The 16,251-nt window shown below is 60.5% G+C and overlaps 3 protein-coding genes across 3 annotated transcripts in view; 2 read left to right on the forward strand and 1 right to left on the reverse strand.

Annotated features, from left to right (window-relative positions):
* The window catches only part of UBQLN4 (ubiquilin 4), a 13,710-nt gene extending 5,489 nt beyond the window's left edge, over positions 1 to 8,221 (forward strand). Inside the window, exons 4-9 of the mRNA XM_023534299.1 lie at positions 2,832 to 3,054; positions 4,069 to 4,208; positions 4,656 to 4,739; positions 4,872 to 4,987; positions 5,095 to 5,281; positions 6,646 to 8,221. Of these exons, the coding sequence (XP_023390067.1) occupies positions 2,832 to 3,054; positions 4,069 to 4,208; positions 4,656 to 4,739; positions 4,872 to 4,987; positions 5,095 to 5,281; positions 6,646 to 6,798 (903 nt within the window). The 3' untranslated portion in view covers positions 6,799 to 8,221. The remainder of the gene's footprint in view (positions 1 to 2,831; positions 3,055 to 4,068; positions 4,209 to 4,655; positions 4,740 to 4,871; positions 4,988 to 5,094; positions 5,282 to 6,645) is intronic.
* A 1,581-nt stretch (positions 8,222 to 9,802) lies between these two features.
* Positions 9,803 to 14,164, reverse strand: LOC105296431. Its single transcript, XM_011366512.2, has 3 exons — positions 11,582 to 14,164; positions 11,344 to 11,472; positions 9,803 to 10,301 (listed from the first exon to the last, which is right to left on the reverse strand). Exons 1-3 carry the CDS (start codon positions 11,621 to 11,623, stop codon positions 9,816 to 9,818), a joined length of 657 nt encoding a protein of 218 aa, XP_011364814.1. The 5' UTR covers positions 11,624 to 14,164; the 3' UTR covers positions 9,803 to 9,815.
* A 99-nt stretch (positions 14,165 to 14,263) lies between these two features.
* The window catches only part of SSR2 (signal sequence receptor subunit 2), a 6,352-nt gene continuing 4,364 nt past the window's right edge, over positions 14,264 to 16,251 (forward strand). Inside the window, 3 exon segments of the mRNA XM_023534327.1 lie at positions 14,264 to 14,405; positions 15,097 to 15,251; positions 16,073 to 16,171. Of these exon segments, the coding sequence (XP_023390095.1) occupies positions 15,097 to 15,251; positions 16,073 to 16,171 (254 nt within the window). The 5' untranslated portion in view covers positions 14,264 to 14,405.

Below are 16,251 nucleotides of genomic sequence, written 5' to 3' on the forward strand. Positions count from 1 at the left end.
GGTATTTTTCCACCTTATAGAAGTGGTATCATGCTGTCCATGTAATTTTTTAACCCGCTTTTTAAACGCTTTTAAAACGTTTTATTGACGATTAGAACAGCCGCAAAGGTGCACGTGTCACAGGTGTACGGTGCGATGGACTTTCACAAACCAGACGCCTCCCCCGGCCGGCGCCGGGCGGGGCAGTGGGGTGGCACGTGTTCCTCCCTTGTGGGAAGGAAAAGGCGCCATGTCTTGAGTGGCCCGTGCCGTCCCGGGGGGGCCCTCGTCCATGCCGCCTGTGTCTCCAGTAAGTCGCCACAGATGCATGTGCGTCTCACTGACTCCGCTCGGCCCCCCCGGGTCTGTTTGTCCTCGGTCTGTTTGTCCCTCCCCTCGATGAGGCCACATTGCCCTAAGTCTGGGTGTCTGGGGGCGCGAACCCCCCACCTTCTCAGCAGCATCTTGGTTATTCTGGACGTTGCTCTTTCATGTTTTAGAAACTGCTTGCAGGGACCAGCTCTGAGTTTTCGAAGGAATGTATTTATTTTAAACTTTATTGAAGTAGTTCATTAAAAATGTGTATCAGCGGTGCATTCACTCAGTTAAAAAAATTTAAAAAAAAAAAGGAGTCAAAAGAGGCTTATAACAAGCCCTGCAGCTAATTCCGATGCACTCCAAGGTATGGGAATCACTGGTTTAGCTAAAAGGACTTGGCTTTTGGCGTCGGCAAACCGGGGTTCGCATGCCTGCTTCACCGCTGGCTCGGGGTGTGGTTTTAAGCAGGTTTCCTAACCTCCTGGCCTCGGCCTCCTCATCCTCAGCCCGAGGCAGCACGTCACAGCGCTGGTTCGGTCATGTTGGCCTCAGGATCCCTTTCAAAAGCTTTTTAGGATCCCAAAGAGCTTTTGTGTGTGGCGGTTAGAGCTACGGATAGTCACTCTCTGTGAAGTTAAGACTAAGAAGTTTTTACAATGTTTATTAATTTAAAAGTAATCCATTACACGTGAGCGTAAACAGCATATTCTTTCGAAACGAACCTTACTTTCTCACACGGAGTTTCCGAGGAAGGAGCGGCCTGGTTTTACGTTTTTGGGGATCCCTTGGTCATCGGGCTGCAGGACCGCCAGGTTCTCAGCTCTGCTTCTGCCTTCGTCCCGCGATGTCGCGTGTCATGCAGACTTTGGAAAACTCTCGGCGCTCACAAGAGAGTGGGAGAAGGAGGCAGATCACACCTTAGGATCGTAGACGTCTCGAACCTCGCAGGGTGGACCACACTTTGAGAACCGGTGCTGTAGAGGGACGTTGTAAACGTTAGAATGGATGTGGCAGGCACGTCCTAGCGCTCGGCAAATGGCAACTGCTGTCAGCGCAGGAGCTCGGCGAAGAGCTCCGGTCCTCCGGGTGTGCGGGGAGAAGGCGGGGCCCCGTGTTGGTGGGGGTGGGTGCTGGGGAAGTCGCAGAGCAGGAGCCCAGGGACAGACAAACTCGGGGCGCACCCTGGCCTGCAAGCCCAGCACGTGAACGGGCATCAGGTGAAGGGAGCGGGCTCGGAGCTGGGGAGCCCATGGTCAGCCCTGGTCCCCGCGACCCACGTAGAATAGAGTGACTGGATGTGAAGGTCCACGACCGGGGTGCCCGGGGTGGCTGAGACCTGCTTAGGTCAGGACCACCTGGGGACCAGAGAAGGAGGCCGGGCAAGGGGGACAGGGTCTGAGGTCCCCAGCCACACGACCTGGGACAGAGCTCTTCCTGGGTGCTGGCGGTTCCCAAGGGAGGAGGCTCAGGTGCCACCTTGGGCAGCACGGCATGCGATGGGCGCAGACCCTGAGACGGTGCAGAGTGACACGGTGGGGGCCTGGTCCTGAGGGGGACGTTAGCTGACGCAGCCTGTCCCAGGATGTAGAGGAGGGAGGCTGATGGCCGAGGGACCGCCAGCCCCCCGGGGGACCAGGCAGTGGGGAAAGGGCTCCCGGAGTCAGTGTCGGAGCCGGATGGTTGGGGAAGAGGTGCTGGAGGCGGATCAGGTGGAGGTAGAAGCCACGGGTCCTTGTCAAGCACCTACGAGTGTCAGGGACGGGCTGCGAGGCGAGTCCCATGGTGTCTGTTGCTGGAGGGCAGAGCAGGGCCCGCAGCTCGCTGTGCTAGGGGACGGGGTGTGCTGTGGGTGTCGGGGACGGTGCAGGGGGCACTGTGGGACGATGTGGGGGACATTGGGTGCTGAGTATGGTGTGGGGGGCACTGAGGGTGTTGGGGAGCGTGCAGGGTGCACTGTGGCCACCGAGAATGGTGTGGGGAGCACTGTGGGCACCAGGGACGGCGTGGGGGGCACTGGGGGTGTTGAGGATGGTATGGGGGACACCATGGGCACCAGGGATGGTGTGGGGGGCACTGTGGGTATTGGGGACAGTGCGGGGGGCACTGTGGGACGATGTGTGGGACACTGGGTGCTGAGGATGGTGTGGGGGGCACTGAGGGTGTTGGGGACCGTGCAGGGTGCACTGTGGGCACTGAGGACGGTGTGGGGAGCACTGTGGGCACCAGGGACGCTGTGGGGGGCACTGGGGGTGTTGAGGATGGTATGGGGGACACCGTGGGCACTGAGGATGGTGTGGGGGGCACTGTGGGTATTGGGGACAGTGCGGGGGGCTCTGGGCACCGGGGACTGGAGACTGGGTGCCGAGGGCCAGCAGCGCAGACGAGAAGCTCGTGGTCGTTCGAGGCCCCAGCTGTCCAGCTAGCAGTACCGGCTGCTCCCCTGCTCCCTGCCAGGGCGGGGGGCTGTCGGGGAGGGGAGAGGATGCGCGGGGCCCTGCCCTGACGTGCCCTGATCCCCGCCTTCCCTCCTCCAGTTTGGCAACAACCCCTTCTCCCTGGCCGGGAACTCTGACAGCTCGTCCTCCCAGCCTCTGCGGACGGAGAACCGAGAGCCCCTCCCGAACCCCTGGAGCCCCTCGCCCCCCACCTCCCAGGCCCCTGGGTCTGGCGGGGAGGGCACCGGAGGACCGGCGCCCAGCCAGGTGCACCCGAGCGTCTCGAACCCCTTCGGGATCAATGCGGCCAGTCTGGGGTCAGGTACGTCCTGGGGCACAGGGAACTTGGTGGGGTCCCCAGGGCAGGCCCCCAGCCCAGGCCTGAACAGGGCCCCCTGCTCCAAAGTACTGAAGACAGGTGACACTGGATGGAAGTCGCAGAGGGGCCCTGCAGCCCGGGGCTGCAGCCCCCCCCCCGCCCCCCACCTCCGCCTCCACACCCCCCCAGGGTGAGGGCGGAGGTATCCCCAGGTTGGGAGTGATCAGAGTCTTGGATAAAACAGGCCCCACCTCCCAGGCTCTTCCTGAAGCCATCAGGGTCAGACTGGGGGTGGGGGCGGGAGGGGATCGGCGTGGCCCCGGGGAGGGATCGTGTGGGGCCACCTGTGCAGAAGCCTGGGTCGTGCACTGTGCACTCTGGGGTGCTCCATTTACCTGAGCTCCGACTGTGCGTCGGACTCTGGGGGTATCTGGTCGATGCCTGATTTCTCTGACCCCCAGGGACATCTTGATGGGGAAAGTCCCACCCCCTCTGTGCGCTTCAGTCCCCTTATTTATAAAATAAGGGACTTGAGCTGATCCATGCTCTCAGGATAGTGCCCCTGAGTCCTTGGGGGGCCTGGGCCATCCGCAGGGCCCACTGGGAGAGGCTCCAGGCCCGCCCCAGCTCCAGCCTGGCGGTCGACGTGCTTGGCTTCTCAGCGAGATTTGGTTTGAGGGTCTCAGCTGCAGAGACAAGTCTGAAAAGCAGCATCTTTAGTGAGGTCCCCTGTGACTCTGACACTGGCTCGTGGCAGGAGTCCAGAGGGGCCCGAGTCAGACCCAGTGTCCAGCTGGCTCGTCCTTAGGGTGGATGGGAGTGGGGCCGCCAGGGTGGGCCGGGTGACCTTGGAGTCAGGAGAGGCGGGACCAGGCCCCGGCACCCGGGAGCCTGCTCTCCCACTGCCCCTCTGAGCCTCGTAACCACGGGCGTCCGAAGTCGGCTGGGCCGAGGTGCGGCACCGGCCTCCCTTGGGACCCCTTTCCTTCTGTTCGGTTCTCTCTCCCCCGACCCCAGGGATGTTCAACAGCCCGGAAATGCAGGCGCTGCTCCAGCAGGTCTCGGAGAACCCCCAGCTGATGCAGAGCGTGACCTCTGCCCCCTACATGCGCAGCATGCTGCAGACGCTCGCCCAGAACCCCGACTTCGCCGCCCAGGTATGGGCCTGGCCGCGGGGCACTCCCTTGGGGCCGGAGAGCCAGAGGCAGAGCCCGGGCGTGAGGCTGGAGCTCCGCCGTGTCCTCACCTTGTGAGCTCAGCACGCTCAAGCTCCCGCTTCCTCGTCCGTGAGCCTGTAGCAACCGCAGTTCCGCGTAGACCCGTGAGGGCGCCCAGAGCGCTTTGCGCTTGGCGTGGCCTTGCAGGCGCTGTGCACTTGGGGACGTGTGCTCTCGTCCTCACCAGACCCAGGGTCCTGATGCCCGTCCCTGCCCAGAGAATAGTTCCCTGTCCTCTCACTGTCCCCCCGAGGCCTCTGGGGTGCTTCGAGGTCCTTAGAAAGCTGGCCCCATTCCCTGTGGTGGTGGGATGCTGGGGAGCCTGAGGCCGCGGGGGCGTCTTAGGGCGGCTAGGCCCAGGCCTCCCGACCACCTTCGCCCTGGCAGATGATGGTGAACGTGCCGCTCTTTGCGGGGAACCCTCAGCTGCAGGAGCAGCTCCGCCTGCAGCTCCCGGTCTTCCTGCAGCAGGTGAGTGAGGGGCCTGGAGGGTGGGCCCGGAAGCCTAGTGCGTGGAGCTTAAGGGGGAGCAGAGCTGGGGGTTCAGGCTGCCTCCTGCTTCCTGCCAGCTCCCATCGCCTCCCTCTGCTCGTTTCCCGTCAGATGCAGAACCCAGAGTCTCTCTCCGTCCTTACCAACCCCCGCGCCATGCAGGCGCTGCTGCAGATCCAGCAGGGGCTGCAGACCTTGCAGACCGAGGCCCCCGGGCTGGTGCCCAGGTGAGGGTGGGGGCAGGTGGGCAGCAAGGCTCCGGCTCCTCCTCCTCTCAACCCCTCCCGCTGCCACTCTCCGCCACGTCCCCCACCTCTCTGTCTCCTGCCTGCAGCCTTGGCTCCTTCGGGATGGCCCGGACGCCCGCACCCTCAGCAGGCGGCAACACGGGGTCTGCGCCTGAGGCCCCCGCTTCCTCGCCGGCCCCGCCGGCCGCATCTTCTCCAGCTGGGGCATCCAGTGCTCAGCAGCAGCTCATGCAGCAGATGATCCAGCTCTTGGCAGGAAGCGGAAACTCACAGGTGCGTGGGCAGCGGGGCTGGTGCCGGTGCCGCCGCATCCATCCTGGTGTCGGGGCTCGGCCGAGCCTGGCCCTGGACCCTGGGCCGCCACTCACTTTCCAGCCTTGGGCAAGTCGCTGACCTTGCCTGGGTTCAGTGTCCACAGCTGTAGGGCAGGGACGGGATAGCGACTCCTGCGTGTTGGACCTGCCCTACGTCCCTGCCCTGGAGGAGCTCACTCCCTTCATTCCTCACGGCCCTGCGAGGAAGCTGTTATAATTTGTTTCACAAAGGAACACTGAAGCCCAGAGCAGTTAGGTGGCTGTCTCAGTCACTTAGCTACTAAGTAGCGGAGCCGAGACTCAAACGAGGTGTACTGGCTGCAGAGCGAGCACTTTAACCGCCGTTAAACCGCTCGCGCTTGGATCGGAGGATTCTGACGATTGAAGCAGCCTCCATCTCAGACTAGAGAGGAGGATTCTGGGAGGGGAGGGGACGAGAGACCCAGGCCACGGAGTCAAGGCCTGGGGTCTTGGGGAGGAGCAGGGAGCGACCTCCGGCGAGGCCCTCACCTTTCTCTGGCCTTCTCGACGCGTACGGGAAGAGCCTTCAACAGACGTGTCAGGGTGCACGGGCCGGACCGAGCGAGCGCCAAGGGCCAGCCCCGCTTAGAATTCGTGGCCAGAATCCGTGGCCGGGGGTGAGAAACAGCACGGGGCGCCGGACAGGGCTTTTGTGCTGCACATCGGGGGCCTCTACGACCCTCAGCAGGTCCTTTGCTCCTCCGGACAGCACGTCCCTCCTGTCAGCGGCCGGGCGGCCGGGCGTGGCTGGGCTCCCTCCCGCTCTGAGTCTCCTGTTCATGGTCTGAGCTAGCGCCTTGTCAGCATCCCTTGGGCAGACACCCCAGGAGACATGCGTGGGGCTGTCAAACGTGAAAGGCTTTCTGTTTTGTAAATAACCGTGTTTGTTGACTGGTTAGAATGGAACACTTCCTTCCTTTCTGGGCCCTTCTCTGGCCTTCCGTCTGGCTGCATGTGTACAGTGGCCGGGAGGAGTTTGGGGGCACCGTTAGGATGCCCTGATCCACCGTTTGCTTTTGTAGTGTCTGTCAACACCTTCAGACTCTTGATGGAAAACAGGAAGTAGGCCGATCGAGACCTGTCATTCTGAAATTTTAAGACAGCCCTGCCTTATGATTACGCTGCTGTTGAGTGACGGGGCCCAGGCTCCTTGGTCCTCTTTGGCCCTCCCTGCCCCCCTGGTTGACTCTGCGGACGTTCGAGAAGACCTTCTGGTTGTGTTCTCTTCGTTATAAGCCCCCAGCTTCCAGAGGGCCCCCGGGATCGCGCCTGTCCCTGCCTCACCAGACCTGTCCCCCGCAGGTGCAGACGCCAGAAGCGAGGTTCCAGCAGCAGCTGGAACAGCTCAACGCCATGGGCTTCGTCAACCGCGAGGCCAACCTGCAGGCGCTGATTGCCACGGGAGGGGACATCAACGCGGCTATCGAGAGACTCCTGGGCTCTCAGCTGTCCTAGCCCCGCAGCCCGGGCCTCCTGCCTCCCCTCCCTGGATTCCGGCCCGTGGACCCCGTGGGCCCCTCCCCTCTGCGGCTCCTCATCCCTTCTGTCTCGTCCCTCGTCCTCTCTGGACAGCAGCGGCTTAGCGGGCGGCCCGGCCCCGCGGCTCTGTCTGAGCGTCTCGGCTCTCGTCCCCCTTGGCACAGAGCCTTCTCTCCCGGCCCTGCGCGAGCCGAGCTGTGTGAACGGCCTTCACGGCCCCACGTGTACCTAGCACAGCCCTCGGACTTCTCGGTGGCAGGTGCGGCGGAAGGACTGACGGGTCGGCTGGGACACGTTCTTCCCTCTGTGCCTCCGGGGCCTTGTCTGCGGGTCACTTCCGGTAACCCCCGGCTCTGTCCCCCACGCCCTCCCGCCTCCACTGCTAGAATCCATGCTTGAAGGAGGGGCAGGCGGAGCAGGCCGGAGTCCCCTAACGCCCCAGTCTGCTCGCTCCGTCTAGCCCTTCCCCAGGGGGAGGCAGACGCCTGTCCTTCCTGTCTGAAGCGGGACGCGAGACACAGCCTGCTGGACAAGGCGTGAACGAGCCCTGGACCGGCCCGGTGACGGCGGGGGTGGCCGGGACAGCCTCGCAGAGGCTCGGGAGTTAGAGCTGCCAGTTGAGGGGCAGGGGCACTGACGGCTCTTGTGGGGCACGGCCCCGGCTCGGGCTTGGGGACGGGACAGACGCTGATGGAGGGGGAGTTGAAGAGGGCTCGACACGCCCACACACGAGGCCCACAGGGGTCCTGGGGGCTCTGTCATTCTCACTCCCTGACACGGTCCCATGGACCTGTGTCCCGGGTGCCAACCATCCCAGCCCCTCTCCAAAGACACAAAGTAGAGTGGGGTGTGTCTCCGCAGGGGGGCGTGTGTGTGTTGGGGTGCACGCACACACGCGTGTGCACGTTAAGTGGGAGGTGGGGTTCTTTGCTGATTCCGTTTCAGCGCGTGCCCCCGCCCCCCCCAAGACAAGCGGGCAGAAGGGCCTGTCCAGCGCAGAGACACACAGCCTGGGGAGCCGGGCTTCGAACCCCTGCGCTGCACCCAGCACCCCTACACTCGCTGCCTTCGGGGGACGGTGGGGGGGGTCTCCCCTCCAGAGCCCCTGGCCTTCGAGTTCCTCCCTGTTTCCCTCCAGGATGGGTGGCAGCGACGCCCTTGACCTGGCCTGGGTGTCGCTGTGCTGGAGCACAGACGAGGCTCACCTCACCTCTCTGCTACTTAGCGCGGCTGCTGGCAGGACCCATGGCTGGGAACAGGGAGGCATAAGAGACAGAATTTTCTCCAAGTGGGGAAGGGTCCCAAGCCATCCAGAGAGGACGTCTGCGTGGCTGCCCTCCCTCCCTCCTTCAGGTCCCACACTGGCCTTTGTAAATAAACGGTGTGGTCTTTGTTGCAACAGTGTCTCGGTGTTTGCTTTCTGGAGGGGAGGACGCAGCTGAAGACAGCTGGTCCTAGAGGATTTTTATAAAGTGGGTCTGGAGGAATCTAAAGTCGGGCTCGGTTAGCACAGGTGACAAGAAAATCGAAGATTAAGGGGTCACTGGTTCTGCGGATATCTGGGACCCACGATTCGGGAATGAGGAGGAAGGGTTGCATGTTCCGTTCACACCCCCAGACCATCAGAGCAGTTTCGCCACCCCAGCCTACCGGTCCGCTGCGAGAGGCACGTCCGAAGGTGCGGGGAGATGCGGGGAGACGGCTAGGCCCTTGCTCCCCTCCCGAGCTTTCGGTGAGACTGCCCTCCCCTCAGGCGAAAAGTTTAGACCAGAACCAACCCCTGCATCCAGGGCTTGTGCAGGTGGAGCGAGGTGGTTCCCGGCCTTGGGCTGAGACTCCACCTGGCTGTCCCACTGACTGTGAACTTGGGGAACTCTTCCCAGGTCTGCGAGGCCTCATCCTTTGTGCGGTGAGGTTACAGACCAGAGTTCTGTGCCATGGATAAACTGTGGGCCGGAGCTTCCACGTCTGACCATTGTAGACTGGATGTTTCAAACCAATACTCTCACTAGGAATTTTAAAAGCTGGGTGACATTTTTTTTTTTTTTTTAAATCTAAAAAGTTTCAACGGGCCAAGATTGGCCGGGAACCCAGTATGGAAAGCGGAGCCAAATAATCTGGAATCATCAGGCTCATACATGCCATCCACGGAAATAAAATTTGCTTTATTTACAAGCTGAACGATCACACTCTCTTTGACCTGGGGGCTTTCGCCAGCTGGGATAAGGTCGCTGAGGGTTCTGAGGGCCTTGGAGGACAGGGAGCTAGAGGAACAAAAAGTTGGAATCTGCGGACAGCTAAAGACAGGGACGCCAGTGAAGATCCAGCATGTGCTAGCACCCCCGGGGATGGGCTGGGAGTGCAGCCTCGCCTCCCACCCTCGCTGGTCCAGAAATCCGCAAGCCTCGGACTTGGAATGAGGTGATCGCAGGTTGTTAGCATCTCTCCAGGTGCCTGGCGGGAGCAAGCAGAGATCTGGAGAAATGCAACGTACGCCTAGACCTCCAAAGTATCGTAATAATTTTTCAAATATCACAAGACAAAATGAAAAGAAACCGAATAGACAGGAAGTAGAATGTGCACATGATATGGCAGATTTAGGCCCTAACATAGAACTAATTTTACTAAGTGTAAATGGCTTAAATGCTTCAACTAAAAGTCAGCGGGATCAATAGAATAAAAGTCGCACTGCAAGGCCTGTAGGTCCTGCACACGGAGACCACAAGGGAGCCCGCGGGACGGCCCAATCTACACCCTGGCCTTGGGTCCCTCGGCACATCCACTCGGGGGCCCAAGGCCAAGCCCGGGAGGCCCCAGGTCCACTGTCTCCTCTGAAAGGAGGCTGAGCAGGGACCCGGGGCCCCCAGGAGCTGGGAGCAGCACTCACAGGGCCCGAGGTAGGTGGTCCCCAGGCCAGCTGTACCAAACACCAATCATAGAATAATCTGGAATCATCAGGCTCATACATGCCATCCACGGAAATAAAATTTGCTTTATTTACAAGCTGAACGATCACACTCTCTGTTCTTGCTTCTGCCCAGAGCTCCGGTCGGGGTTGCCCCAGAGGCCCCTTGCTCAGTGATGGAGCCTGTGACAGGGCCCTTCTCATCTGGGTCCCTCCTTCCTAGGGGGTCCACTGCTTTGTTTTCCTCCACCGAATTCTGCCTCCCGTGGCAGCAGCTACATAAGTACTGACAGAACAGGGCCAAACTCCAGTGGGATGACTTGGTGTTGGGGGTGAGCACGCTGAAGCTGCTTTCCAAGATGCTGTCACGCTCCCTCGGCCTCGGCGGGCAGGTCCTTGAAGGTGGGCGTTGCTTCCGTCTCCTAGGGGACGGCAAAGAGGTCCGGGGGGCCTCTGCCTCATCCTCCTCATCCTCCTTGTCCTGATCTTCCTCCCTCCCCTTACTTCTCATCCGGACAGTGGCCACCTTGGTCCGCTTCTGCCTCTTGGACTGAGCGAAGCTGGCATCTTCTTCCTTGGGGAATCCAAGAGCAAAGGATGAAGCGTGCTCTCCACCAACCCAACCCATTACATACGGGGCTTCGCGTCTGGGCGGGGCAGTGAGGCAGAGGACCACGATCGGAGGACCACCCACGGCCAGCTCCCAGAGTGGGCAGCTCAGACAACCGGAGACTGCCCGGCTGGAAGCAGACGTTCACTCGAAATCACTAAGAAGTTACAAAGCGAAAGACGCACAGGCATATTCTGAACGCGTTAGAAGACAGCTCATTATTTTGAAAGGGTCTTAATGCGAATACGCTGGCTAAATAGAGACTCGTTTTAGAAGGCAGATAATTACCCTCTAACTTATCCGTTCTAGGAATCCTGGTTGTTCACGTTTGGGGGTGATAGATAAGTTTATTCTCTTGTTCGTGGCGATGGTTTCACGAGAGCATACATATGTGAAAATGTCAAACTGTACACTGTAAATACGGGCACTTTACTGGGCGTCAATTACAGCTCGGTTACAAAATACGTGGGAAGTGTTTCAACCCTCCCCCGAATAAACACACAGAGTTTATGCATCAAGTGTGCTTAACGGCATACGAATATTGAAAGAATCCCACGGGCGACTAATAAAAACGTGGCAGCTCACTGGGCTCGCTATCTCTGCGCGTGCGCTCACGCGTCAAACAGCTCAGCCTCCAGCACGTCTGCTTCCCGATCGGATGATCTCGGGACAGTTATCTAACGTGCCTGTGCCTCGGTTTCTTCATCTGAAAAATGGGGAAAACAATAGCGTCTACTTCCTAGGGCTGTTAAGAGGTTTAGATGAGTGATAGATTCTTGTAAAGGGCCATGCGGTCAGTCACGGGTGGAAGCTGCGATTGCTATTATTGTTGGTATTTCTTTTCTGGAAGCAGTAAATTGGAACAATGTTTCGTAAAGGTGTCTGGAAGAACGTAGAGAAGTCACGCGAGATTGCTCGGGGGAGGTCAGGGGACTAAGACGCCCCCACGGTGCAGGAGTGAGGGGTGCGACACCCCGGGGGGGGGCGGTGTGCAGCAGGTACTCACGCTGGTCAGGTCCTGGCTCTCTTGGTAGCCCGCGTCATCGGTGAGGCTACCGATGGACGTCGAGGATGCACTGACGGTGTTAAGGGAGGAACCCTCTGCATCTGAGGCTCCCCAAGCCTCTTTGGTCTCCTAAGGGGGAGCAGAAGGAGGGGCCAGTTAGGAGCAGAACGGCTGACACCAACTGAGCTGCGGGACCGCGGCCCTGGCTCTCCTGCCTGTGTCCCATCTGCCTTCTTACGTTGACAGCTGAAGATAAAGACGCATTCTCTTGCTTCATCATGTTCACAAAGTTCTGTGATCCCTAATGCTAGGAGACTCTGGCGTGTCCCCGCCCTCCCTCACCACAGACTCTAGTCCCCATGTCCTCACAGAAGTGGTTGTCATAGCAACGGGAGGGTGGGGTCCCAGGCCCATGAGTTTGAGGAGGGCTCCTGTGAGGGATGGGAGAGGGCTCACGCACACGTGCACACGCGCGCACACACACACACGCACATCCACACGCATCTCTCTTCAGTTTTCAGCAAGAAGAGTCTGGATATGCTCGACTCCCTCCCCCAAGTCCATCAGGGCACGCGGAAAGGAGGCTGGGCTTGAGAAGAGGCCCTGTGGTCACATCAAACTCTGAAAATGGGACAGAGCCGCAAAGGGCGCCGGGACACGGAGGCGTCCCGTGGAACCCACACGTCCTGGAGAGAAACTTAGGCAGAAGCGGACACAGGCCACCATCCGCTTCGCCGCCCGTTCTGTCCGAGATTTTCCAGGGATCCGCGGGCTTAGAAGGGACCCTTGGTGTCTGTGCCGGAGCCCCAGCACCGTCTGAGCCGACTCTCCCCTTCCTCCTCCCTTCCCCTCCGACGGCGAGGCAGCGGCCACGCTCTACCGTCAGAAGGGATGACAGTAAAGGGACCCGACTGTCGATGAAGGAATTGCGTTGAGTCCCACTGACGACGGGAAGCCACCGAATGTCGCTTCGGTTTTGTTTCGTTTTTGAGGAGTGCCTGACAACCCCTTTGTCTTTTCATCATAATCCCGAGGACCTTTCACCCCCATTACTAGACTCTGAGCTCCTTGAGGACACATACCACAGTGACTCTTACAGTGCTTGACACATAACAGGCACTCAAAAAATGAGCGCTTAATGTGTCAATGAATGAACAAGGGACTCAAACGGATGGGGTAGAGGCAGGGAAAGGGTCAACACATAAAGGGGCAACGTCCGGGTGAAGACTTTCTCTTCTGAATCCAGCCTGGCTGTCTTGCAGGGTGTTTGGACTGTGCGTGTGCTGAACACACATTCCTTTTGGGTGCCGTTGGGCCTGAATCTGAGAAACAAGAACGCGCGTACTTCACATCTTCCCATCCTGGAGAAGCTGCCATAGGAAACGATGCTTTGGAAAGAAGTGGAAAGTCCTGCCATCAGCGGGGGTTTCCTGGAGCCCTCCTGAGTGCCTGGCATCTCGTGCTAGGGCCTTTGGGGAAGGGCGCACCAGAAGAAGCAATCACTCAGGCAGATTTGTTTGTTTTTTCAGGCCAGAAACGATCAGAAAGGAACGTGCTAACCTGAGGGGCTGCAGAAAAGAGGCACAGCCCGGTGAAGCTGAGGAAAACTTCCTGGGGGACGGGAGACCAGACCAGGCCCCGGAGGGCGGGTGGGCCGGGTCTGCATAAGGAGCAGGCAGTTCTGGAAGCCACGGGCACAGGGCTGAAGTAAGAGCAGACTGCAGGTGTGTGCACAGTTGTTATTCACACCTGGAGGACCTCCTGTGTGCTCAGGTGTGACGCCAAGCCGAGCGGTAGAAAGTGGACAACCTGTCCTCAGGGAACTCTCTCGTCCGGGACGTGGGCCACGGAGGGAGACCCTGAAGCAAATTCAGGTGATGGATACTATTCCTGCAGAGCGTGAGCCCGTAAGGAGTAGAAACCCCACCTGTCCTGCCCATCGCTGTAGCCTCAGCTCCTGGGACAGTGCCAGGCACAAAGGAGGTGCTGGATAAATGCAGACGGAATGGCGGACGCCACGCTGGAGACGCAGTAACATCGGCAGTTCCCATCCATGAAGCTCTTGCCCGTGCCAGACAGCGTGCTGAGAGTTTCACACGCATCGCCTTCTCGCAGTGCTCCCCAACCTTTGTGGCACGGGGGACCGGCGCTCCCATGAGCATCTAATGCCTGACGATCTGGGGCGGAGCTGAGGCGGTGACGCCAGCGCTGGGGAGCGGCTCAGACACAGATGAAGCTTCGCTGGCTGACCCACTGCTCACCTCCTGCTGTGCGGCGGGATGGGGGTTTGGGGGACCCCTGCCTTATTTGATCCTCCAACATCTGGAGAGTATTACAGTTCTCATTTTAAAGATTTGGGAACCCAGGCTTCGCAGAGCTAACACTCGTCTCAAAGTTACCTAACTAGTAAGTGACAGAACCGACGCTTGCTTTCAGAACCGCCTGAGGTCGCAGTCCAAGCCTTGTGCCCAGAGTCTACTGTCCAAAATGCTGTTTTCAGGAATGTGATCGCTGGTCGAAAGTGCAGGGAGAGACCTGAGATGGGGCGACCACCGCAGTGAAAAGGGCTCACAGGAACAGGCTCGGACCGCCGCGGTCACAGCGGCATGGAGCATTTACCTCTTTGGCGCCTCAGAGGGCTTCTAAATAAAGCTCAGGGCTTGGTGACTTACTGGGCGTAGGGGATGACGAAGTGTCTCGCCTGGCGAGAGAAAGAATGCTGACAACCCTGGGAGAAGTGGCTTTTCTCTAACTCCCGGTTCGACAGTACGCGCGACATTCTAGACCAGTGACCCAATCCTAGGTGTGGCAGCTCCGCAGAGCACCTGACCAGGTGCTGGTCACACCCTGTCAGGGCCAGCCCGCTTGAAAAGCCACCGAAGAGGGCAGGACAAGAAGCGCGGGCAGGACGCACGGACAGGCGCGGCGCAGGCGGCGCGCGGCCCAGAACTACAAGCCCCAGAAGGCACCGGGGTTCCGGCCAGCGCTCGCTTCCGCTCCTTCGGGCGCTGACGCTCCCTTCCGGTCTCGGTGGCCCAGGCAAGGCGCTGCGGAGGAGCGCCGTGAGTCCGGGGGTTTAGGGGTGCTGGGGGTGCGGGGAGAGTCGCGTGTCGTGCGGCGGCGGGCGGGGACAGGGCGTCAGCTCGGGGCGGGCGGGGACAGGGCGCGCCGCGCGAGGACGTGCGATCAAGCGGAGGGCGGGGGGGCGGCGCCGACCGAGCCCTGCGGGAGCCATGGAGGGCCGGGGGGCGAGGACGAATGGGGTCCCGGGGAGGGTGCAGGGCGGGCTTCCGGGGCGGAGGGGGGACCCCGCGAGCGCGCGGAGGACGAGCGCGCGGAGGGCGGCGGGAGCCGCAGCCGAGGGGGCCCCCTGCGGGGAGGAACGCGGGGCGCTGCTGCAGGTCCGAGCGCGGCCGCAATCGGGCACCTCCAGGAGAGCCCCGTTCCGGCCACGTGGTGTCGTCTCGGAAGACCCCACCAGTGGGGGAGCGCCCCGCGCCCCAGGCAGAAGGAAGGCAGCGGATATGCGGGTGCCGAGACCCGTTCTCCGAGGGCTTGCGGGGCGGAGAGCGGTGGGTGGGGGGGATCGGTCTCGCGACGGGGTCCCCGGTGGCTTCCAGATGGCGCCGCGCAGGGGGTCGCTGCTCAGATAAGGTCAAGAGCTTCGCTGGACCGCCGGGGTGGGCTGTCAGGAAGGTTCTGGTGACTTTTGCGTGCTGGAGTCGACTGCCCACTCTGCTCTCCTCTGCACAGATGAAGCTGCTGGCGTTCGCCGTGTTGGCGCTACTCGCTGTCACTCAGGCAGAGGAAGGGGCCAGGCTCTTGGCCTCCAAATCGCTGCTGAACAGATACGCGGTGGAGGGCCGCGACCTGACCTTGCAGTATAACATCTACAACGTGGGCTCCAGGTAGGCAGGCGGGGCCCGCTCAGCTTCTTAGGGCTCCCCACTGGGGACACCGATCGGTGGCGATTTATCTTCCGGGGGACATCCAGCAACAGGTGTCACGAGTGGATGCTTGTGCTGCTGGTCCTGATTTTGGAAGAGGAGGACACCCTTACCTAAGGGGCAGGGACCTCCTTCCATGGATTTGAGCTGGCAGAGGAGTTTCGGAGTCGGGAGGAAGCAGGGACTGTGGGGAGCCAGAGAGGGAGATGTGCAGGCGGACCACCTGTGACCCTTTGTCACGTCGAGTTCAAGGCTTCAGCGTCCTTTGTTTCTTTGGCTCTCGCACATTTTTGTCACCTTCTTTTTTCATTTCGTCCCTTTAATTTTCTCTTCCATATGCATCTTGCTCCTCTTGCCCTCCTTACACACGCACACACATGCACGCGCGCACACACGCACACATGCACGCGCACACACACGCACACACCTGCACGCACGCACTCGCGTGCACGCACATACACACATGCACACACGTGCACACACGCATGCACACACACACATGTACACGCAGGCACACACATGCACACATGCACACGCACACACACCTACGTGTGGAGAAACTGGGGCAAGGCTGGGTTTGGGCCCATTCCTTCCTAGATACCTGAGTATTTTGGTGCTTCTGAGCCAAAGACCCGGTTTGTCAGTGCAGCGGACCCACTTGACCGTGTGACCCACGTCTGCCTCCTGTGGTTCTGAGTTAGGACAGGCGGGCGGAGGGGGCTGCCGATCGCTTCCATGCCAGAACCATGGCATTTCCCCTTTTTGTCGCCTCCGCTTTCCAGTGCTGCGTTGGACGTGGAGCTGTCTGATGACTCCTTCCCCCCAGAGGACTTTGGCATCGTCTCCGGAATGCTGAACGTCAAATGGGACCGGATCGCCCCGTATCCTCTTGACGCTGGGCGATGAAGGCTGGCGGGGGGCGGGAATGTTGCCCGCAGAGCAGCGGGGTCAGCGGGGTCAG

This window comes from Pteropus vampyrus, unplaced genomic scaffold (genome assembly GCF_000151845.1).
Source record: "Pteropus vampyrus isolate Shadow unplaced genomic scaffold, Pvam_2.0 Scaffold124, whole genome shotgun sequence".
NCBI classification, from domain to species: Eukaryota; Metazoa; Chordata; class Mammalia; order Chiroptera; family Pteropodidae; genus Pteropus; species Pteropus vampyrus.

Excerpts from the sequence above, each read along its gene's own strand:
- LOC105296431 (XM_011366512.2), bottom strand. The coding sequence starts at position 11,623 with ATGATGAAGCAAGAGAATGCGTCTTTATCTTCAGCTGTCAAC. Across the intron at positions 11,473-11,581 it reads CTTTATCTTCAGCTGTCAAC|GAGACCAAAGAGGCTTGGGG; the intron begins GTAAGAAGGCAG and ends GCTCCCCCTTAG. Across the intron at positions 10,302-11,343 it reads AGAGCCAGGACCTGACCAGC|GAAGAAGATGCCAGCTTCGC; the intron begins GTGAGTACCTGC and ends GGATTCCCCAAG.